Genomic DNA, 25,770 nt, shown 5'->3' on the forward strand with positions numbered 1-25,770 from the left:
TAAAAAATATAAAATTTTATTTTAACTTAGAAAATTAAAAATAAAAAGAACGAATCATGAATGAACATTAAAAAGAATCAAACTGGAGAAATAATATACGATATTTTTATTTTCTTTACTTTCGTCTAAAACAAAAAGCGTACACAGACGTACACATACACACACACACATTCGAGCCATTATCGGTCCAGGGAGTTTGAAGGAAGGAAGAAGAAGAAGAGCAAGAGAAGGCACATCGCGGTTTTTTTCCATTACATCAACTTGCGACGTAAATTTGTCGCCTTTCGAGCCCTCTCTATTTCCTTAAACGAAAGGCGATAAGTGACATACAAAGTAAGTGTGCGGCGAAATTTTATCAGCCTTTCTCTCTCTCGTCTCGAGGAACAGCTGATCCAGCTTTGTCGAGAGGAGAAACGCTCCGTGGTCTCTCCCGAGAAAAATCACGCACGGTAAACGAGTGACCAACGTTTGAATTAATTCGATTCTCTCCTGCAGCTTTTTCCTGCTAAGGACAATAGAAACGTGACCATTGTTTTGGAAAGAAATCTGGATCCCAAGAAAAATCAATGTCGGGGGTTGCAACCTGATGTCGCGTCGCGAAAAGTGACAGGAGTCTCGTCGGCACGCGGCTAATTGCGGCATTGGTGAGTATACATATTTCTCGATTTTTGTAAGAATTTTGTAAGTCATTCGCAAATGACATGGAAATTCATTTTTCCTAACGTTTCCCGTCCGATTATTAACAGAATATGCCACGGCGTCAGGTTATGTTACGACATCCGTCATAATAAACACATATATACTCGCAATGTCTGTATGATACAATATTGATGAGGCGACTCAAAGACTGACGAGATGTTGAAGCTGGACGAAATCGAGTGTAAGAACGTGTCCAAGAAAGCGAGGAAGAATCTGGAGGACAAGAAGAATAAGGGTCACAAGAAGAATAAACATACCAGCAGCGGTGGACACAAGCTGAGAAGCAACATGGAGCAACTTGCTCCGTGCAAGACAGAACCTGAGGAAGAGGAGACCTTGGAACTGTTGTAACTCACAAAGGATCCTATGGCGTCCGATGTCACCTGTAAATTGGAAGAGGAACCATCTGTGTCCGAGAACGAGAATGATTATATCCTGGTACCTCCGTTGGAGAGTCTGAAAGATGCAGGAGTTAGTATGGAAGAATTGTTGGAGCAGAGTGTGCACAATATCTCTAAGAATCAAAAGAATGGTAGGTGGACACACAGTTACAAGATGATATTCTTGAGAAAGTGCTTGGCTGATGGGAATGAGTCGACGGAGGATGAGATCAGTCAGAGCACATCCTCTGACCAGCACGAGCGTATTCCCAAGATCGAGGATTTCACATACGAGAATTCGAGAAAAATCAAAAGGGACCAAAAGTGGACGAGGAAATTGAATCCTCTGTCCCTGCATTATACGGATAAAAATAGACCCTATTTAAAGTGCTCGGCATGCGGCGCAACCTTCTTCAGTCCGAATACGTATCAGAGGCATCTAATCTCCCACGTGCATGAAACGGAGGAGAGTTACACGTGCAATTTTTGTAATTATACAAACACAGAACTCGGAATGTTATTTGCTCACTTGACTAAGCATCAAAACCAATGTGAATCCTGTAACGAGAATCTATTGCGGAAGGATCACTACGAAAAGCATCAGCGTGCGAGCAGCTCGTTGGAGTTCACGTTGAAGCGCGATCAACACGGGATGTTTGTCTGCGGGATTTGCGATTTGGTGTTCGATCTTTCGGCTCAATTGGAAAAACACTGGTTCAAACATACCTGCAAGAGACGAAAATCCTATCAGTGCAACGAGTGCAGCGGCATGTATGAGAACCTGGAGACCCTGAAGAACCACATATGCTTGAAGTGTCCCATTTGCGGCGAGGTTTACGAGAGTCTGCACAGATTAAAGACGCACACCAGGTGGACGATGCATAATCTAAAGTGTCCAATCTGCTCCTACGAATTCGTTCTCTCTATGGATCACAAAAAGCACATGGCTCTACACAGAAAGGTTTATCAGCCCATGAAAGATTATACGCATTGTTTGCGCGCGGCCGATGGCAAGACTTTCCAATGCAACCTCTGCGACAAGATATTTTACACCTTACAACCCCTATTCACGCATCTCACGGAGGAACACAATGTGGGGAATGTAAAAACGGAAGAGGCGATGGAAGATGAAACTTACGAACTGAAGGGAGACGCTATTAATATAGTTGTAATTCCTGACTTTAAAAATGAGTGTGACTACTTTGATAACTGTGAAGATATTGATCCTATGCAACAGGACACTGATCTCTACGATCCATCATAAAAGACGAGAGAATATCGATCCGCTTGAGCTTAAGTTTGTAAAAATAGAGGCGACACATTTCTCCTGAAAAGAATTGTTGGAGCTTTTGCCAACTTCTCAAGGATTCTCATAATACTGATACTCAAATCGGACTACCAAATGATGAAAACTGATACAATTGTAAGTGCCGTTTACAAATTATAGATATGTAACTTATGTATAAAACGCTATTTTTAAAGATGTATTATTTGCTTCAGAGTTTTGATATCAATTTATACAAAACGTTAATTTTACACAGATCGTATATCATTCTTTTTTTCGTTAAGTAAAATATATTGATGAGAGGATAATTAGACACATATATTTTAGCAATCTCAAAGTAGACGTTAACGAAATAGCCACGAAATGATCCGAGTAACACGTATTTTCTAATGACTCTAACGATTTTGCCTGCATTAGACTCTGCATTAATGCATATTAAAGTTTTCTTTGAAAGTAAAAAATGTAGTGTATACATCAATGATACTTGATCAATGAAATACTTGATACATATTTAGAGCAAAATATGTGCATTTCATTAATCAAAATTGTGTATTTACACTTGCAATTTTGCATATAAGTCTTTAATGTGCATCAGTACGAGTTTAAATTTGTTACATATTATTGTTAAACAAATTTAGGAACACAGCTTCAATAAATAATCATTGATAACGATCATAATTTTGGTTTATTTTACGAATTTTTGAATATAAAAAGTTATAATAATTTGGTCAGCTCTTATTTTTCTTCGGCCAATAATTCATTATTGATTAAATTAATTTTATTAATTATATTTTCATTGTATCAAAAGTTTCTCGATTAAAAGGTTGTTTACCTAAAATGATAATAATCTTAGTAATAAATTTGATTTTATTTAACTTCTTAATGTTAATATATTTTATATTTTAATGTTATATATATTATATATATATATATATATATAATTATGCATATATGTATACATATGTATAATTTTAATTTTTATATATAAAATTGTAGAGTTTTATATATAAATATGTATTATATATTTTATTTATTTATAAAAGTTTGATTCTTATTAAATAAATCTATTATTTTCTGTGTTCCTAAATTTTTTGATGGTAGTCTCTTTATAGAGAATCTAAACGCAGAATAAATTAAATTTATAATATAAATACATTCCGCTATCACATGTGACGCTTTTATGTCAAGATTATTCGCTCGAAAAATTTACATCACAGATGTAGTCAATTTTCTTATAGTCCGTAAAGATATATATTGATCACATTAGGAAAGGGGGAGTTAAATCTCATCATATATATTATATATATATATATATATATATATATATATATATATATATATATATATGTCAAATGATGTATATGTTTATATGTAACACCTTTTTTGAAGATTATATCTATGTGTTGGAATATATTTAAAAAAGCGATATTTCGCGAGCTATCAGTCCTGCTGTAGCTTAATTATAGCGCCTTGCTAAAGTTAGTATCGTTAATTTTAATTAATTTTAATTCATGAAATCTGGTATTTCCTAGAGAACTATTTACTATTCTCGCAATGATTTATGCAGTAACATGAGAACACCGGGCTAAACACGATGGCATTTTTATAACAATACATGATAAATACTCGAAAACACCTCGCAGGGTCGTATTTACGCGGGTCGTTCAAATTCACTCGTGCGTCAGGAAATATTTTGCAGCATACGTAAATGTAATGTGTGTAGGCCTATAGTATCATAGTTACATTTACATCAAGAATTTCAGCTGTTATGTACTCGTTTTGAAAAATAAATGTTCATTCACAAGATTCTTTTCTGTATTAGATATCACTTTTTTATAAGTATATTATATATATCAAAGCAGCGCAAGAGTAAAATATCAATTCTTGTAATCATAGATCAATATCGGTCGATTAGCGTTTGATTCGTGCTATACAATTTAATAGAGAGCAAATGTGTGAGAGGAAAAAAGCCACATGTTTAAAAGTTTTCATCTCACGAAAACAAGAATTACGATATTTTTACTGAGCACGCAGTTATTGTACAATTATATTGTATATCACTTACGTAGACGTACACATAATCGTCGAGCGTTCATATAGTTCTCAGTATTTTACAATGTCTCTCTCTCCCTATAATTAAAACGCGTATACACGTCGAGCAGTTTTATGTATTTAATAGGCAATAATAGACAGACATACATATATATATATATATATATATATATATATATATATATATATATATATATATATGCTTTTTTTATTACATATAATTCGTCCGCTTTTATATTTTACTTTTTATACTCGAAAAATCGTCGTTCAGAAATATTGTAAAAATAAAATTGATTTCTTCCGAGATGCTTTTATCTCGTAACTATATGTAACTAAGTATATATATTCCCTAGCCGAAACGTAACCAATTTTCATTTCAAGCCTTTATCCACTGCTCCACGTATTCTAGTGCGCCCAAGAGTATCCTCTTCTCCGTGACCCTCAATTGAACGGCCATTTTTTTTATCTGCGGCAATGTGGTCTCGAGTAATTCTAGATCCTCCTGCAAAAGAAAAGACATCTGTATTGATAACGGTGCTCGATAGCAGCCAGAAGACGGATGCAACACCGGATTTTCACTTTCACCTTCAATGTCGTCGGATAGTTGGCGATTAAAAGTTGCAGCCTGGTCAGCAAAAATTTTCTGACATTCTCCTCGACGACCGTCTCCAACGCGCAATCCATGTGCTTCAGGTCGAAGACCTTGTCCGAGCGTAACCAGTGCGCGAGCTCGGCTTTTCGCATACTGAACACTCGTAGGAAGGCCAATAACGTGTCGGAGATGGGTTCCATACCCGGCTTTAGTAAAAATTCCCCGACTGACGGCAAACTTAGTTTGCTCAGCAGCTCTATTCGCTCCTTCTGAAGGGAGTCCGCTTTACTAATGCCAAGACGAAGTTTAAAACCATCCTGTAAAAATTGTAATATATAATATAATAATAATATATAATTAATATGTAATATAATAATAATATAGAATTAATATGTAATATAATAATAATATAGAGAATTAATATATATAATATAATAATTAATCCTGATATTTGTATATTTGTAGAAAGTGCATCGCGTAATTCGTTCTTAATTAATCATTTTCCCCTTAACGTTCATAAAAATATAATTTATGTATCAATCATTCATATATATAATTTAAATTTTTTAAATGTAATAGAATGATAATTAAATAAAAGAATTATAATTTAATAAAAATTTTTTAATTTCTTAGTATTAAATCTTATAATTAAATCTCTCTTTCTCTCTAATATTTAAAAAAATTTCTAATATACGCATACTTGTTCATTATTCATATAGACGAAGCCCGAATGCACGAAAAAATCGGAATTCGTTCTCGGGCCGTAACTTATGAACACTTGTTCTCCTTTCTTGAAGTCCCTCAACGCGTAGCACTCGCAACGATCCGTGGTCGCGTTGAAATCTGTCGTAATCTACGGCAATGACAGAGAAAACATCATTAAATCGTCCCACGCGAGTTCATTATCCGTGTTACTTACCCTTCCGTTCTCGTGATTGCACATATCCCACATCGGGATCAAAGCGTGAATCATGCGCGAGCCATCCGGGCTCGGAATTAAGTTCTGTCGTGTCATCACAGTTGAAACTGCCCAACTGAAAAAAAAACAATTAAATCAACATTTCAATAGAGATCCGATTAACCGACTTAATTAATTACGCTAATGCAACATCAACATATTGGTTTCGTTTTAAATTAAATCAAGTACGATTAATGTATATTAAATAGCTCTGGTCTAATAATCCACATTTTTATTTAATCTTTTTAATTTATAATTTCATTTTTACTAATTTTTTAAATAATCCCAGTTTATTAGAAAAGCCGGATGGTTTCTATTTTAGATCTAAATATACAAGGTGTCCTATAAAGATCGGAATCCTGGAATCATTTGGAGACGATTTTTTCTCAAAATGTCATTTTTTGCATGTTCCCAATTTTTGCTATCATGTATCTTTGTAACGAAGGCTTGAATTAAAATTCTATTAAAGTAAACTCTGCTTGAAATTAATTGAAGAATGTAGTTTAATTAATATTTTATTTCCACAAGGCTTAGTTTGCGAAAAAGCCTTTATTTTCAATCGCTTATAACTCAAAAATTATTGGTACATCGACATTTTCGCTGAGGAAAAATCGTCTCTAAATTAATCTTTTTAACTAAATATTTAATTAATAAAAAATACATATTATATATATATATATATATATATTTTATTTTCAAAATGGCATCTCGATTAATTATTGTAAAGTACAGTTTTGAAAAATTAATAATCGCATTGACATCATTTTCGACAATGTATCTCATTAAAATTTAACATGCATACAAAGCAAAATAAGAGTCTGATGCAAATCACACCATACACGGAGAAAATTTTCTCTTATTAGAATTTATCCTGAAAATCATGGTAATCGTGGGATAATATGGTGTAGGAAAAATTTTATAAGAGTTTCTCTGATTAATATTTACTACATTAAAAATTATTAATATGAACATAGTAAAATTAATCGAGTACATTTTTTATTTTATTGTGGTAGATATTAATATTTTTATTGTGGTAAATATTAATCAGAAAAATTCTTATAAAATTCTTCCAGTACCTTACTGTCCCACGATTACCATGATTTTCAGGGTAAATTTTAAGAGAAAATTTTTTATGTGTAGTATTCGGATACGTTTTATCAAAATTTACGTTTTTAAAATAATCAATAAATGATAATAACGAGAGAGAGAGAGAGAGAGAGAGAGAGAGTGAGGAACGTTATTATCATAAATGATAACGTTCCTCACTCACTCACTCACTCTCTCTTTCTCTCTCTCTCCCTCTCTCATTATTATCATTTATTGATTATTTTAAAAAACGTAAAATTTTGATAGGATGTATTCGAATACTATACAGAGAAAATTTTTTCTTAAAATTTACTCTAAAAATGATGGTAATCGTGGGACAATGGTATTGAAAGAATTTTATAAGAATTTTTCTGATTAATATTTACCACAATAAAAATATTAATATCTACCACAATAAAATAAAAAATGTACTCGATTAATTTTACTATGTTCATATTAATAATTTTTAATGTAGTAAATATTAATCAGAGAAACTCTTATAAAATTTTTCCTACACCATATTATCCTACGATTACCATGATTTTCAGGATAAATTCTAATAAGAGAAAATTCTCTCCGTGTATGGTGTGATTTGCATCAGACTCTTATTTTGCTTTGTATGCATGTTAAATTTTAATGAGATACATCGTCGAAAATGATGTCAATGCGATTATTAATTTTTCAAAACTGTACTTTACAATAATTAATCAAGATGCCATTTTGAAAATAAAAAGATTCGTTTTTAGTAAAGAAAGTGAGATGAAAAGGGAAAGAGAGAAAATAGTTGTCGCGGAGCTTTAGCGTTACGCGCCGTTCGTAGCCATCGCGTTCGCTCCTCCCTCCGCTTTGCCGCGCGCCGTGTATCGTGTGACAGGGGGCCGTCTCATCTCGTCGCGCGCTTAGATTGGCCGATCTTTTTTATTTAATAACACAATAATTATTGCGAAAATCGCAAAACGGTAGAGGACTTTCCTATTCGGTTTAACTTACTCTACCTGCACACGACGGTTGAGGCGACCATTACCGGACACCCTGTATATTATAATTAAATATTTAAGTAAAAAAAAAATAAATTAAAAAGGTCGATAAAATATAAAACTATTAATTTAATAATTTTTATTAATCAATATACCTAAGAATTTTTTTAATACTCTAACTGGATGATAAAAAATCCTGTCTGACTTCGAGGTGAAATCCGGTTATTTCGACTATATCAAAAAGGCCGTTACGGCGTAATGCATGTGCATTCGCGTCAATCTCCGGAGCGTGAAGCGTCGACTTTCGCCTTCGAGGAAGATTGAGGAAGAACATTGTCACCCCATCGCGTCGCGTCGAGCGGCTGCTTTTCGGGCGCGAGAACTTGACCCAGAATTCCGGAAATGAATGTATATGTACGTACGAGAAGAAGGCATAATCGCGCCGATCCGAGACAGAGCGTACTTTCTCTCTTTCTGTAGAGAAACGCGCGCTTCTCACCATCACCCATCACCACGTCATCCACGTGAAAGATATCGCGTGTTGCTCTCGAGATTTCATCGCTTGCATTCTATATCTAGATATATAATAATATGATCCCGCGCATATAAACTATTGACACTAATGTGCCGGTTGCGTGATCCGAAGCTCTTCTCTTCCTCATAGAACAAATTCAATCCACAGTAAACCGTGTCAGCCTAATAATGCCTGATTATCCATTCGCCGCAGTCTATTCTCTCATACAGGACTTTTCCAATTCATTTCAGATGATCTAGAAATCTTGTGCGCTTCTTGCGAAAAAAAGGAAAATATTAGAACTGTATTTATTTTATTAGATTTTCTTATGAGAAACTTGTACAATTTCGATGAATTAGAGTGATCTGGAAGTGAGACCGATTCGATTCGATTTAAAATTCTACGTGTCGAAGAGAGATTTTGTCTGGAATATTGCGAGTTATAGATCGTTTAAAGGTCGATTTATGAATAAGTCAATGACCCTGTGAGAAATATTTAGATCCGATTGCGAGATAAATCCGGGATAAGAACAGGTTCGTCGATTGTAGTTTCACTGTGCAAACTAACATGTTATTTGATGGAATCGCTACAAGCCATCGCGTTGTACGCAAAAAGTCTAAACGAATAATCAGTAAATAGAACAATCGTGTCGTAATGATGATAAAAGTGAAATTTCATAGCGAAAAAAAAACGCTCGTCGTAATAAATCGTGGAAAATTAAACATTCTTGTTACTTTACATTGGCTCAAGGATAAAAAGGAAAAAAATGTTATAATTGGTCGATAGTTGCATTAAATTTCTGTAAACATTTGCAGCATAATCTGATAATCTGATACAACTTTTAAAAATCGCGTGTGAAGTATATTTTGTACTACTAGAAAGTTCATGCGAAACTAGTAAATCATTATTTGCGCACGATATATTTTCGATATTATTATTAATTATGTGATAATTCGCGCAGCGTGAACATTTTTTTCATATTTGATATCCATATGTATAATATTATCGCTGGTAAAAATTACTAAAAAATATTACAAATAAATTACTAAAATAAAATATTATGATCAGAAATATTATTTTATAATAAACTAAATTTATAATTTACTAAAATATATAGTAAAATTTTAATATATAATTTCAAAATATATTAAAAACTTAATAATTTTTTAAGTGTTTTAAATGGAATAAATTCTAGAAAAGTGATAAACATGCATATAAAATATTACAATGCGGCATGGTAATTCTTGGCTTATCAGACATGATAAAATTTGTACTGAATTTTGCGATAAAGCATGACGAAAAATTCTCTCCGTGTACGATATTTATCAAAGCTAGACTTGACAATTGTATGAAAGTCCATCCGTGAAAGTATGCGTTTCGACTAGACTTGATCGACTCACGAAGGGAGATACAGAGACGAGGTATGTACATGTATCGCGAGAAGAGAGTTCTTGAGTTTTCGCTCGAGAAAAGCACCTCACCGACCGTTTCCTCCTCCACATCTGCATGTGTGTGTTCATCTGTACCACATACTGCGAAAGCGATCTTTCGCCGTCCGCGATAATGATTGACGATGATGCGCTAATAAATAACGCTGGTACCTCGCAATACATTTCTAATATTTACCGCACGTTTTCCTTTCGCATCGAGTCCCAAAATGCAACCAGAAGATGTTTCCTTCAAATGTAGAGTGGAAAAGATCAACTCTGAACAGACCTATAACTTAATTGTTTAATTTTTTTCGTAACGCTGTGCCATTTATTTATAAAAATGCTGTATATTTTGTATTGTTAATTTGAAGTAGGTTGGGATAAAAAACTTGGAAACAAGTAGGACAGATGATTAGTATGCAAACTTGTACATACATACGTAACATATGTATAATACAAAGGATCAGTTGAAGATTGCTCAAGTTCTCGTAATGAGAATTTTTTAACGAGCATATAAATATATATACACATTTCTCATAATACAACAGTCTCTCTTTAATGGCATATAATAATAGTTAATCGGGACAGAAACGTTTCATGTTAGAAATCTTAAAGTGTTAATGCAACGTTTCGCGGTTATCATTAATCATCATGCGTCTAATATATGAATATGTATATACAATATTCGTAATAACATTTATATAAATTAGCAATAAATATTTCATCAAAAAGAACTTAAAAAAAAATATATAGAGAGTTTCACAAAAATTAAATATTGCAGCTCTAAAACACGAGTTATATAATATTATATTATCTTATATAAATAATATATATATGTATATAATATTATATTATCTTATATAAATAATATATATATGTATATAATATTATATATGTATGTAATATCATATGAAAAATAAGTGTTTCTTATTACACCTCTTTCATAAATATTTTTTTAAACAAGCAAGATGATATTTGACCGTAAAAATCCCAAGAGCGCTGTGAGAAAATTCCGCAATGCGAAAATAGATGTTAACTTAAATTGATATTTCGAAAGAGAACAAAAAGAGAAATTATCTCGTATATCATCATATACACATTCCTCATCATCGACACGTTAGATTGGAAAGTATCGTCGCTCAGGGAGCTCCAACACGCTAATATCATCCTTGCGGGTTAAGCGAATACGAGGTTTCATTAGACACACTGTAAGACGATCGCTATTATTTTCAGCATGAAACGTATCCGAGGTCGGTTTCGATCCCTTCGCTTAAGCGCAACTCGCTCGCTTATTCCGTAGAAAGTGTGCATAGAGAAGATCTCGTGATCCGCGATTCATCGCGCGACCTTCCCACGAGTACGCTCAAGTATCTATATACATCCATTCCCCGTGTGCTTTCTGGCAGTAAAGCTCATTTCGAATTATCTACATGTGCAATCGAGACTTATCCCCAACTCATCTTGAATTTATAATTGAAATAAAGATGTTGCGAGAAGCCCGTCACATCATATACATAACGCTTTTACTTTTTTATTTTTTATTCATCGTAGCAACATATTTTATATCAATCACGCGAAGACTTTAAATATACAGGGTGTTTCAGAACTGGAGGAAAAGTTTTTAATGGCGGATTCCTGGTATCATTTGGAGACGATCTTTCCTCAGCAAAAATGTGAATGCGAGGCACCAATTTTTGAGAAGCGATTAAAAATAAAGGTTTTTTGCAAACTAAACCTTGTGGAAATAAAATATTAATAAAACTGCATTCTTTAGCTTCATAACGCTTTTGCTTTATTTTTTTATTTATTTATTTATTAGTGCAATATATATTTTGTATCATGGAAAAAGACTTCAAATATATTAAATTATATGTAAAAGTGTCTGAAATTTTTTCTCGTATATTCTGGGTCATCTAACAATAAGATAAGATTAAGACACAACTGCGGTTAGCAGCTTTCGATGTCCATCTGCATCTCGGCAAAAGACCGCATCGTCATTATCATCCTTGTCATCGTCATTTTATGTCGCTGTTCAAAGCGACGAGTTCGTGACAGCTATTTTTCATCAGCCTCATTCTATGCATTCAAAGCGTAATCAATACTCGATATAAATTTTTCACAAACTCTTTGGAGAAAAGAGAGATTTCGTTCGAAATCGCGATCAACTTGAAGCTTCTTACGTTTTCAGGATCCTCTATATTTTTATCATTATTACACCGAAACTTACAAAAATAAGTAAGCTCTTCATTATTCTAATAATTTATTATTTCAACGTAAAATATAAAGATGTAGAAAAAATATGGTAAATTAAATGAAAATGTTAAATAAAAAAAGAAAGATGATAACACAATTAATTTAAACACTGAGCTTTTGTTCATATTAGAAAAATACTGTTTTCAAGATATATGCTGTCATGGATAATGTCATAATTTCCAGAAAATTGTTACAAATTACACTCAGTTTCTTTGAATAAATGTCTCACTTTAAAAAGAGAAGAGAGAAAGGAAGAGAAATCTCTGCGGGGCTACTACAAACGTTATCTACGTAAATTACGCGTAAAAAGATAGTTTACTTAGTAGACCCGCCATTCTATTGTTATAAATGTTCGACACAGTTTTCTACTTTAGGCCCATTTGCCGTAATTTGTTGACGTATATAATGCCATGATATAAAAATATACGTTGCACACATAATACTTTACTTTTATAATATTTATTAATAATTATTAATTATAATTATAATATAATAATTAGAATATTATATAATATTATAAATGTAATATTTATTAATATTTATTATTATATTTTTTAATATTTTATACTATTTAAAAGAAAAAAAAATAATAAGCATTTTGTATGCTGTCGCACGAAAATCAATATCTACAACTCACAGTTTATTAGTTTTTCTAAAAGCCTGTACAAGCCGCATCGTTAAGAGCCATTGAAATCCCAAAAGCGAGTTCTTCGTCGCAATTAAGAATTCACGAGTGATAGATATACACAAACGACATTTGCGTTAAAAGGATTTTCGTTTCGAGTGCCTAATGACTTCCTTTTGCTTTAACACTCGACACGACCTTACATTACCGGATTCTGCGAGCGACTAATCATAATTAATATGCAAACAACTCGGATCTCTCAGTACATAAACTGACAATTTATATCAAATCTTAATGATCGCGCGTAAATATCCATAGATTATATAATCGTTTTTATGTGGCAATTTTAATATGCCAGCAACCACTTAGAAAAAATGTTTTCTCGTCGTTTTTTAACGATAGCGCATTTCTTTTCTCATTACCGATGAAATAATATCGATAAATAAATGATTCTATACATAGAGGGAATTTCATTTTAGATAGAATTTTATTTACTCTGAAAATCATAGTAATTATTGTGCAGGACAATACATAGTATTGGAAGAATTTTATAAGTTTCTCTAATTAATATTTTTATCACGATAAAAAATATTAATATCTATCACAATAAGATGTAAAATATGTTCGACTAGTTCTATTATAAAATTTCCTATGTACATATTAATATTTTTTATTGTGATAAATATTGATCAGAGAAACTCTTATAAATATATATTTGAAATAAACGGGCTATACACTGAAAAAAGAATTTATTAAATTCGTATAAATATTTATTTCAATACCTAATACATATTTACTTGTTTCAAATAAATTATTTATTAGGCAGTATTGAAATAAATATTTATCAATTTAATAATTTTGTTCAGTGCATAAAATTCTTCCAATATCATATTATCCCACAATTATCCCGATTTTCAGGGTAAATTCTGACAGTATGATAATTCTGTACAAAGAGAAACGGTAGAGCTCCCTGATTGCTTACACAATTCTATTTTGATATAATTCAATATATATATATATATATATATATATATATATATATATATATTTGATTTACGTCTAAAATCTACTTGATATTCTCCAGAAATACGTGCTACTTTCTCCAGCATCACCTTTTTCCTTCCAGCAGAGATGCCGAAGGTGTTCTCCACCTTCCATCATCGCGTTTTCTCAATTTGGATAGTGCCAGGTGCGCAGGATTCTTCGTTCGGATCAAACGTTATCCGATCGGATCGGTTTATGCAGAGTTACCGGATTCATCTCGGTTCCGGAGAACATCTTCTCGAGAGAGGGCGAGTGATAGTAGTAGTAGAAGAAGCCGCGTATAGTAGAAGAGACTCTGCTCCTCTCGCGAGTTTCACCGACTTACTTAGGAGCCCGCTCGGAGAAAAGCAACGTCAGTTCGCAGAGGCGATTTGCCGCGAGAACGCGAGCGCGAGCGCGAAAGTTTTCATAGATACGCGAATGGTGATACACGTATAGAAACTGTTCCCCTCTTTTGCAAGAAATTTCGAAAATGTAAAACTCATCCGCCGATCGCGACGTTTCCCGCGCGATGTCAGAGTCTTCCTTATATAGTTGAAGAAAAAATATCTCTGACGAGTATACAAATTAAAAACATTCTATACACAAGTTAAATCATCTAGGACTAATATAATTAATTAATAATTATATCAGTGTGTTAAAAAAAAAAAAATAAATAAATGTGTGCTTCTGTGTACTTGTATAAATTTGATGTATAATAATTCATGGACATCGGGGATTGAAGTGCATATTCGCCTGCATGATTCTTGAAGAGGTCCTGAGTTTGTGCAACAGAAAGAACGTGATCTTCATTGTTCTATGCGCCGCGGTGATTTACGTGCACCTGATCATCGGGAAGAACGAGTGCGTCGGCGGTAGAGGATCGCGGTGTCGCGACGACGAGGAGGCATCGAGGTTCCTGATCGCGCTGCAACTATGCGGAAAGCGTTTCCCGTGCTCGCGCTAATCGCATTCGCGTGTGACATCTCGCGCGACGTTCCGGTCCACGGCGACCCCGTCGGGAATCCGGAAGTTGCGGGAAGAAGCAACGACTATGAGTACCAGGTAAACCGCGACAAAGCGTCCCTCTCGAAGGAAATTGCCTCGATTATTATCGCGGTGACAGCTCGATAAAAGCGAGAAATTACTTGGAAATCTTGCTATCTTATTTTCTGGCGAATCGACAAAAATTAATACGCAAAGGCTGATCTAAAAAATATTTTTTATTTATATTTTATACATGTGAATTTAATATTTATTTAGCAGAAAATGATATTAAATTATTAATATTAATTCTTTTGAAGACTTCACAATAATTTTAACAAGTTTTCTAAAGTAATATCTTGCGATTTAGATGTGAAGAAAATTAATGACTCAAAAAAAATTATCCGCGAATAAATAAAAGCTGATTTTTAAAAAATATGAAGATTGAATTTATTATATTTTACACATTGTAAATTAATATTTATTTTAGATAAAAAATATTTTTATATATCTTTTTTCATAAGTCGAAGCTATTTAGCGTCGAAGCTATATAATCTTAGTAGAATTCCTAAAGTAATATCTCGCAATTTAGATGCGGACAAAATTAATGACTATATTGTCGAGAGCCGAAAGTTGTTCCTCCGACACTTTTAACCGGTCGTGTTTCTTTTTATATATCGGAAACTGGTGTGGTACTGGTTACGAAATTTCTGTGGCAAGAACATTTGTCATATGGTGTCACAGTATGATTCTAAATCGGGTGGAAAATATATGCACACCCGTCAGTCCCCGACCTCTCGATTACGAAATGATTGTGTGACGTTCGCGGGTGACAGGTCCAAGTTCCGTCGTAATTACATTCATTAAGCGTCATTAAACTCAAGTGATTCAAGTTAAGGGCAGGATGTTAAGAATATTCTTTAATTCCGTCTTTTCGCGTCTCAAGAGTGACCAAAATTTCACGGGACGTTCTTTATGTCAGCACATCAGTATTTTTTTTTATAAATAAACAATTAAAAATATAAATGACAAAATTAATACTTTATAAATATTATTCGCTGTTTTACTTTTCGCAAACTTTTCGATAAAAAAAATTTTATAACGTAGATGTCTTCATCCAAGCCTAATCAAAATAAACCAATAAATCTAAAGCCGATTTAATGAGGATGTAACTATATACGTATCATGTTTCGTCATGTCCGTTTGACTTTTAACATTAAAATTTCAGGAAGGGAAATTAAAATAAGATCCACCGAAACTTAAATCGAATAAAATTATACACTTTTAGAGATCTCTTGTAACAGCCGGAAATTACCAATACTGCAATAATTGGTAACAATCCTATTCTATTCTACGGTTTATAATTCCGAGAGAAAGTGCGAATTTTCTGCGTATTCCCATGATTGCCATTATATTCCGCGGCGTATCGAAATCGATTCTGAGATTGCTCTATCGGAACGCTTTTCCTCTGGATTTTTTTCGCCGCGGAGCCGCGAAATCGACGCACCGCGACGAGAAAACTGACGCGTAAACCACGAGAGAAAGAGAAAGCTGGCACTGCGCGGAAGGTTCGAGACTTTACGAGCATTTTGTCGTGTATTTCCACGTGTATCTTTGCTATCAGAATCCGAGAAGCGAGAACACGAAGAGCAAACTTCAGCGCCTAATCCGGCAAACGCATTCTTCAGAAAAAGAGAGAGAGGCGGGAAATGCACGTGTAGCAAAAAGCATTGCACCGGTTTTCGTGCTAAGATTCTTTTAACACACCTAGAGAAAATATACAACTATACATATAAATTTAATAATCTCTATATGTCAGGAGAAATAAAAAAAAATTAATTCCTGTACAAGACACGTGTGCTCATATATTCATCAGTGATATTAATTAGTATCAAGAATGATGAATCTGAAAGTAAACGAGTAGCTAAGACTTTTGACTTTTAAGATCTGGAGAAAATATACAATTGCATATAAATTGAATAATCCGTATGTCAGAGAAAATTACGACACGTGTGTTCTGTGACATTAGTATCAAGAATGATGAATCTGAAAGCAAACGCATACACAGAGAGAATTTTCCTTTAGAATTTATCTTAAAAATCATGATAATCGTGGGAAAATATGGTATATTGGAAGAATGTTATAAGAGTTTCTCTGATTAATATTTACCACAATAAAAATATTCATATTTACCACAATAAGATGTAAAATATGTTCGATTAATTTTACTAGAAATAAATTTATTATGTACATATTTAAATTAGTAAGATGTATCATGTACATATAATATCTTTTGTTGTGTTAAATATTAATCAGAGAAACTCTTATAAAATTTTTCCAATGCCATATTGTCTCATTCTTGTCGATTACCATGATTTTTCGAGTAAATTCTAAGAGAAAATTTTCTCCTAAAACTTTTGTGTTAAATATTAATCAGAGAAACTCTTATAAAATTCTTCCAATACCATATTGCCTCATTCTTGTCGATTACCATGATTTTTCGAGTAATTTCTAAGAGAAAATTTTCTCCTAAAACTTTTGTGTTAAATATTAATCAGAGAAACTCTTATAAAATTCTTCCAATACCATATTGCCTCATTCTTGTCGATTACCATGATTTTTCGAGTAAATTCTAAGAGAAAATTTTCTCCTAAAACTTTTGTGTTAAATATTAATCAGAGAAACTCTTATAAAATTCTTCCAATACCATATTGTCTCATTCTTGTCGATCACCATGATTTTTCGAGTAAATTCTAAGAGAAAATTTTCTGTTAAAACTTTTGATAGAGACCTAGAGAAAATCTTTACAACTACATATAACTAATAATTCATATGTCAGAGAAAATAAAAAATTGAATTACAAGACACACATGTGCTCTGTGATGTTAGATGAAGAATGATGCATATGAAAGCAAACTTCGTAGCTTCTTCGATAATCGGCGAGCGAACAAAGCATATACGAGTCATTTCCTTTACTCATGAGAGAATAATTGTGTGAATAATTTCCCATGCGATTCGTGAATATATATGTGAAATTGGACCGTGGAAAATGAGAACGCGCGTGTGCGTTCGGTCCTTTTCGCGGCGAGAAAGCGAAGTGAAAATCATCCGCGAAAGCACGGAACTTTGTATTAATGAAGTTACGAAATGCTTTAATATAACGATAACGAGCCGATTGAATTAATGCTCCCTTACGAAACGCTACAATGAATCGCTTATATACTCGATCCGTCATTTACGCCTAATGCACCGATACTTTAACAACATAACGAAACAATCTCGATAATGACGACACTACAATATATTTATTTCTTTTTTATATAATAAATAAGAAAATAATCTCTACTCATTATAATCAGTAAAAATTTGATTAAATAAATTAGTATAAAAATAAGTAAATGCATGTATGTGGAAAAAAAGTTTACGTTAAATTAAATTATATTTTACTTGTCATAAATTAATGTTAATATACTTGGTATATAATTAACGTAGAAAATTCGTTTCGTATAGAAAACGAGAACGGAAAAACGTCTTCGCGCAAAAAGAATCGGCTCCTTATTTTGCGCGTTCTCACGCGCGTCGCATCCGGCTTGCGAAAGTAAAAGCGAGAAATCGCCGAATCTCCCTTTTTCAACGTGCCGCTTGAAGAAGATCATGACGAATAATCGAGAGATAGGTGTGCAAGATTCGGTGTTCGCGACGCGTGCTTCCTCGCCAAGCTGTCACCTCACAAATCATTCTGACATTTTCGACGCGAGAATGACAAATATATAAGGAAGCCTTCCATTATAAATATCTTTTCGATCTAATAGCTATATCGCAAAAGTTATTCTTTCCTGACTTAATAGATAAATTCGTTTTAACACATTGATTAAAAAATTTGTTAACTTATCTAAATCTTTCAACTAAATATTATTTTGTTAATGGAATATGTAAAATATGTAAAAATATTTAAATTAAATATGACATCAAATCTATAACAAAATTTATATTTGACTTAAATACTAATATATGTTCAATTAACAAAATAGTAATTTAGTTGAAAGATTTAATCAAGGTAACAATTTTTTTTAATGCAGAGTTTTAATGTGAATATTACATTGTTGAAAAAAAAAATATATATACACAGAAAGAATTTTCTGTTAAAATTTACACTGAAAATTATAGTAATCGTGAGGCAATGTGGTATTGGAAGAATTTTATGAGTTTTTCTGATTAATATTTACCACAATAAAAAATATTAATATACATACATAATAAATTTTACTCAAATATATTTTACATCTTATTGTGTGGTAGAATATTAATATTTTTATTATGATAAATATTAATCAGAGAAACTCTTATATATAAAATTCTTCCAATATCATATTGTCTCACGATTACCATGATTTTCAGGGTAAATTCTAAGAGAAAATGCTCTCTATACGTAGGTATATATTTTTTGGCGAGATATTAATATATGCAATTGATGCAAATATGCTGTGACAGTATTTATTATACAAAGCGCGTTGCAAATATCTCTATACTTTCTATCGTTACGGTCGTTAGCCTTTACTGTTATTCGCAACCGCATGCCTCGTTTAACAACGATTTCCCGCGTGACTTGTAACGAATTGTAATTTGAGGAAGTTTATTTAACTTTATCCTCGCAAATTATTTCAAATGGCAAATGCAGCGATTGCGATTTGATGCCATAAAAATTTCCTAGAGAGAGAATAACTTCTCCAGATGTTATAATTAAATATTATAAAATATATCAGAGAAAACTCGCTCCAATTAAAAAAAAAATTAATAAATTGTCGCAAATTATATTTCACTTGACAAAAATAATTCTTATATAATAAAAATGTTTTAAATTATTATTCCTACATGAACATGATATATTTTTATATCAATGAAACATTTTTCTTACACGTGTATATTATCATTGTTGTAGATTTTTAAAAACTTGCATTATACGAAACGTTGATCTAGATTATATTCGCATTCATATATCGCTTATCAATAACAAAAATCTAAATTAAATTAAATTCAGCTAAGTGCTAATCTAAATTTAATTTAATTTAGATTTATATTATTAGCGAAATTTAAATTAAATAAATCAAATAAATTTTAAAATTAATATTATATAATATATAATATTTAATGTTATATATAATATTTATATTAAAAATATTTAATGTTATATATAATATTTATATTAAATATTAAATTATTATTATAAGTCACAAATAAATAAAAATTTAAGAGAGGAATTCCTAATTCTTTCAGAAAAGACCTAATGGACGGTTCGACGACGCAGAAGCGCCGTCGCGAAGATCGGTGAAGGATCGCGAGCGAAGTCCGAGCGAGCCCGTAGGTAGATGGAGAAGCAACGGCGAGGCTCTCGAGCCGAAGTGGCGAGACGGCGATTACGTGCCCCTACTTCCGTTCTCTCACTACCGGCCCTATACGAAAGACGAGGAGGTCGACGACGCGGAGGACCTTCCCGAGACGAGTCGCCGACCGTTTAAGTATCGTTCCTCGCTCGATCAACCGAATCGTCCTCGAGAAAGTCCAGACCGACGAGGTCATCCTCCGTCCCTGGACGACTATGACGGAAGCAGCGACGTATCCGGGAACCACTCCCGAGGATTATCCGCGCGAGAAACAACGTTCGTCGAAAAATCCACGGGAGAGTTCGACGCTCGACGAGGAAATAATCGAAAGCGCGGCGAGCAACGACGGGAAACGCGGCCGCAACGTCGTCGACGACTCGATTAACGACCGGGAGATGACCTCGAGGTACCGCGAGGCCTTCCAAGCTCGACCCGACGCGTACGAGCAGGAATTCAATGACGACGAGTACATGAGGCCTCGCCCGAGGAAGAGGAGACCGCCACAGAATTACGAATTCGCTCTGGCGAACGAAGCGGCTTCCAACGAGGAGAACGAGGAATCGAGGGATTCCCCTCGACTTGCGTTGTCAAACATCGATGAGAATCTCCCGGAAGTGGCGCAACAATCCTCCGACAACGAGCGGGAGAACGCGCTCGAGCTGAAGTCGCTCCTGAAGATGCAGCAAGAGGAGGGCTCGAGTCTGTCCGAGATTCTGCAACGCAGGAATCTGAGCCTGAGCGACCTCCTGAAGGGCAAAGCCGACGTGATCAACGCTCTGAAGTCGAGGATCGCCGACGAGTCCGACGAATACATCGAGGAGATGTCGAGGGCGATGTCCGATTCCTTAATGAAGCTCGCTGCAACGGTGACACCACCCTGGGGGTCCATTCCGCCTGAAAGCAGTACTATAAAAATTGTGACAGCTTCAAATACTTCAGACGACTCCATGTCCAGGATATCGATCCCGCAGAAAGTTTCAGAGAACCATGATCAAGTGGTGTCTTCGAACGACACGAATCGCGTTGAAGAGTCGAAGGATACTGAAAATATCGCGAACGGGGATTTTTCATGGCAAAAAATGACTTCAACGACTCCTCCAATCGTCTCGACCGTGATTACCACGACGACGACGTCGCCGTCGATCGCGGTGAACTCCATGGAATACTTTCTGAACGATGACGGGAACGCGGGCTCGACGAGCGACCGCGTGGCGAAGTTCGAGAACCTCGACGAGGACGAGATCATGGAGTTCTCGGATTTCACGGACTTCAAGAAAGGAAAATCTTCATTAAAAGCGTTAAACGAGGAGATCGCCTCGCAGCCACCTCTCGATATCGAGTCCACCTTGAGCATCGAGCAAATTCTCAGTCCCACGGAGAGCGATAGTGTTATCACTGATGACGACACTGAAAGTAGCAATAAAACAATTATTCAAGACAACGGTCAATCAATTCCTATTAACGAGCCAGGATCTGTGGAAGATTACAACACGTTTATCGAAGCCGAGTACCAGAACGATGCTCCAATCCCCGAAGACCATAAAAAACAGAATAAAGCGAGGAGTGATCCAAGCGCTAGTCAAATTGACGCTGTCGCGAGTCCACTTGAGAAGAAACAACCCGCGAATCCAGTCGATGATATAAAGAAGCTGTACGAGAAGAATCACTCGACCGAGTATCATCAGGTGACCCGATCACCGGAAAAAATTCACAATCACGCGAGTCTGGAGAATCATCAAGGTAGCAGACGCTACGAGGAGGTCGTCTCCGAGATCGAGCCGGAGGCACGAGCTGAGATCTTCGAGCTATTCGCGTCCGGCTCAGCTGGCAAAAGACTAGAGCGGCTTCTAAAGTCGAGGAACATGAGTGTGGAGGAGTTGATAGCGCTGCGTCAAAGAGGCTCCAGCAAGGTGCACTTGACGGAAGTGTCGCGACTCAAGGTAACCAAACCGCAGAACAATCTTCAAACCTTGGAAGCCACCGATACAAATAATGAAAAGATCATCATACAGCTGTCACCAGCTAGCAATTCCAATGAAGGTAAAAAGATCTCCGAGAAGGAAGGCACGAAGAAGCATGAAGAAAAGACGGAAGAGTCGATGGCTCGGTTGAAGCAGGAAATCATGAGCTATCTACACGATCCGTTCTTCGGCAAGGACGTGGAGAACATGTCGATGTCAAGATTACTGGATCTCGTGGAGCGTGACAAGAAGAATGCGTCAAGGGAAGCAACATTTCCTGAAAATGAGACATTAGATGAACACAGTGAACTGCAGAATTCTCGTCAAACGATGCACATCGTCGATCTACTTACGACATTTGAATCTCTTCCTTTCGCGAAGGACGTACAGCGGCAGTTCGACGCAGCCGAAATCGCTAACAACAGATTCGAATCGAAGGACCCTAAACTTCCAACAGACAAGGATAACGCGAGCGTAGTGTTAGTCGAAGAAGAGACAAAGATCCTCGGAGCGGACAACTCCTCCGGCCAATTTCACGCCGGATACGTGGAAGAAATCGTGAGGGAGGAACCGAACGTCATCGATATAAGGACGATTTACGGGGAGAGGATGAGCGACGGGAATGAGAAGAGGACCCTGTCGCAGATGAAGCCAAGCATCATAGCTAGCGGCGCGATATTGGGCGTAACGATCGTCGTCTTTCTGGCGATCTTCATCATCTGCCGGATCCGGCAGAAGCAGAAGTACACGTACAGGAACTCGTTCTCCCGCGCGGTGTTCCAGAACCCGGTTATGGCGGCGAGAAAGCTGTCGAATTCCAGCAGTCTGAGCACCGTGATGGTGAACGTCGTCGCGACATCGACGACCAAGAGGCCGGAGAGAACGGAAATGCAGGAGACCGTGGAAGAGCTGGACGGTAAAAGCGACATGGACAACGACTCGTTGGACGGGAACGATAGCTGGGAGACGATACCCGATTACGCGAAATAACTCGTTGCCGAAATGGCAGAATTCATACGATTTTAGTCTATCAGTTTGATGCAGAGAAGACTCGTCGCGTTTATCAAATAAAGTTAAAAATGACATTAATCTATTTTAAATTATTTTTTATCTTATAATTTTTATTTTAAACGATATAATATTATCATTTCTTCTATTTAAAAATTGAATATTGAAAAAATTAGTAAAATTTCTAAATATAAAAATTGAAAAAAAATTAATTTTTTTATACTTATATACCGACAAAACTTTTTGCATCAATCTAATAGAAAACTACCAGTATTTTCGCTTATCAAGAGTAAACTGTACCATAAAAGGCTGATTGAATGTCCTTAGCGAGCACTTTGAAACACATATTAATTAAAATAGCCGCGATATTTTATCGAGAAAGGATTAAAATAATTCCGTAAATGTATATATACATATTTTTCTAAATTACATCGACCGATACTAAGTTACAGAAAAATATGTAATTAAACTATTCCCCCTGAATAATATGTCATCTCGGCATTCCACTGCAAATAATCGAGTTCAAAGACTAAGATGACTTTTATCATAAAATTGATAAATTATGCTTTACTAAGAGTTAACTTCCATATAAAATAAGATATATTTATTTATAGGTTTATATATATATATGTATATTGTAAGTTGTATTTTATATATAAAATTGTAAATTTTATTCGTTTTATTTCATAATTGCCTAATCCTCATTTCAAATATTTGATAATGCAATTGCTTTAATTACTCACCAGTATCTCTCGTAGGTGAAAACGTCCCTGAGTATGGCTGATACAGCGTTATTGTTACTTTGAAACACTCTGTTAAAGTAGGAATATTGCCTTGCGATATTTCGACATTGCTTCAATGCAGCCTCTGCGCAAAGATAAGAAAATAAAGATTACAAGATAAATCTATCTGAACATTATAATAGTGTAAAATAGAAAATATTATCTTTTATACATCTTCAAAGAATATAAATGATGCATGAATGAGAAAGTACAAATGTAGCTTTAAAATAAAAAAGCATGAGAGGTAACAAATTTCAAAATACAGTTTTGTTCTATGTATACCTAACGTAGGACTGCCTTTAAGCTCGATCATATCATTGGCTTTCATGTACAAAACTGTGTTGTAGCTACTAGGAAGTATATCCAGGTAAGGTTGCCACTTGGAGTTCTCCTTGTACCTCTCTACGAGAAGTGCTATTGCCAGTGCCACTTGCGGCATGTGCTGCACCAATGGATCATTTTGCAGGACTGTCAGTTCCGGTGCTGCGGTGTACGTACTGAAGATAAGAGCCCTAGGTATCTCGAGGATCAATTGATTCTCAGGAAAATCGATCTCCGCCTTTAATCCCAGATCGCATCCAGGAAATTCGACGATATTCACGCCGTCTACGCGTGCCCCATTCTCCGTCAACCAGTTCATAAATTGTCCAATCCCCTGGGATCGCTGGGACGATTCCGTCTTCATCTCCTCCAGACGTTTAACCTTCAGCAGAACTTCTGATATATCCAAGTAGTTGTTCCATAATTGCGTCACGTACGCCGGATTGCTGCTTACTGTAAACAAAGTAGCAAGTAAAAATAGTATATACTTATAATATCTCAAAAAATAACTTAAGAGATTTCATACGCATATATTGTATTATATAATGTATATAATATAATCAATGTTGTTATGCATATATTATATAACATATATAATCAATGTTTTACATATATTATATAATATATAATATAATCAAATATACATATATAATATAACAATTTTGCAAAAAACAACTAAAGAATAGATTTCACATATGCGTGTGTAAACAAAGAGTATAAAATACACAAGGAAAATATACCAGAATCCTATACACTTATCTCCCAATTTCCTTCAGCATCTCAGCCGAGAAATTTGAAAGTCTACACGCGTAAACTAATTACGTCAACATACACAATTGGTAAACTCAGTTTCCGACTGTTCCAAGCGTGGGAAGCCCCTGGCCCGCGACATGGTGGATCGCATACCAGGAAATGGAGAACGAAACGCGAGAGATACTCACGATGAAAGAGCTTCTCGCACAGGGCATTGAGCTCGTTCCTCCTCGCCGCGGATACGTGCCTCGGTTGCTGCTGCTGCGACGATGGGCCGTGTTGTTTACCTTTCGCGTGCGCCTTCCTCCTGCCCATTTTCGTCTACTATCTCGCGGCGCGCTCGTCGGGGCTCGCCGTCCCTCTCAGATGCATTATAAGCGCGTGACCGGCGGCGCCTGGACGCAAGAATAAACACCTCTTCGCCGCAACGAAAATAGCACGCACCGGGCGACCACATAACCTGAAGGCGGCCGCTCCGTTCCGCCTCTCTTCTCTTCCCGCGTCGTGTTATATTGATTTTCCAGTTGCTGTCACGCGGGAGAGGAGGGCGCTTCTCTCTCGTAAATTCCCGCCTCTCGATCGTTCCTCGCCGAATGACAGATGAAATATTTATTCTGGAATGCTAGATCTTTCGATATCCTCTTCCGTGAATCCTTCCACCGCGAGAGAGAGATTAACAATGATGCAACAATAATAAGATTTTATC

General features: G+C 35.1%; 3 protein-coding genes across 3 annotated transcripts; 2 read left to right on the plus strand and 1 right to left on the minus strand.

The window, feature by feature from the left end:
• The first annotated feature begins 143 nt into the window (after nucleotides 1–143).
• Nucleotides 144–5,214, plus strand: LOC114942976 (uncharacterized). The gene is made up of 3 exons (XM_029318499.2): nucleotides 144–333; nucleotides 496–644; nucleotides 747–5,214. The coding sequence occupies exon 3, from the start codon at nucleotides 1,066–1,068 to the stop codon at nucleotides 2,341–2,343; it is 1,278 nt and encodes a 425-aa protein (XP_029174332.2). The 5' UTR covers nucleotides 144–333; nucleotides 496–644; nucleotides 747–1,065; the 3' UTR covers nucleotides 2,344–5,214.
• Nucleotides 2,551–25,719, minus strand: Setd3 (SET domain containing 3). Its single transcript, XM_029318372.2, has 7 exons — nucleotides 25,253–25,719; nucleotides 24,273–24,764; nucleotides 23,952–24,075; nucleotides 5,928–6,042; nucleotides 5,709–5,861; nucleotides 5,002–5,325; nucleotides 2,551–4,918 (listed from the first exon to the last, which is right to left on the minus strand). Exons 1-7 carry the CDS (start codon nucleotides 25,377–25,379, stop codon nucleotides 4,793–4,795), a joined length of 1,461 nt encoding a protein of 486 aa, XP_029174205.1. The 5' UTR covers nucleotides 25,380–25,719; the 3' UTR covers nucleotides 2,551–4,792.
• Nucleotides 14,195–23,881, plus strand: LOC114942894 (uncharacterized). Its single transcript, XM_029318371.2, is given in 3 exon segments — nucleotides 14,195–14,939; nucleotides 20,133–20,458; nucleotides 20,460–23,881. Coding segments are annotated over 3 exon segments (3,186 nt in total). The 5' UTR covers nucleotides 14,195–14,810; the 3' UTR covers nucleotides 23,191–23,881.
• Nucleotides 25,720–25,770: the final 51 nt, after the last annotated feature.

This window comes from Nylanderia fulva, unplaced genomic scaffold (genome assembly GCF_048542155.1).
Source record: "Nylanderia fulva isolate GAGA-0341 unplaced genomic scaffold, ASM4854215v1 Scaffold2, whole genome shotgun sequence".
NCBI lineage: Eukaryota > Metazoa > Arthropoda > Insecta > Hymenoptera > Formicidae > Nylanderia > Nylanderia fulva.

Excerpts from the sequence above, each read along its gene's own strand:
- LOC114942976 (XM_029318499.2), top strand. The coding sequence starts at position 1,066 with ATGGCGTCCGATGTCACCTGTAAATTGGAAGAGGAACCATCTGTGTCC.
- Setd3 (XM_029318372.2), bottom strand. The coding sequence starts at position 25,379 with ATGGGCAGGAGGAAGGCGCACGCGAAAGGTAAACAACACGGCCCATCG. Across the intron at positions 6,043-23,951 it reads TTCACCTACGAGAGATACTG|TTGGGCAGTTTCAACTGTGA; the intron begins GTGAGTAATTAA and ends TTTTTTTTTCAG. Across the intron at positions 5,862-5,927 it reads GCAATCACGAGAACGGAAGG|ATTACGACAGATTTCAACGC; the intron begins GTAAGTAACACG and ends TCATTGCCGTAG.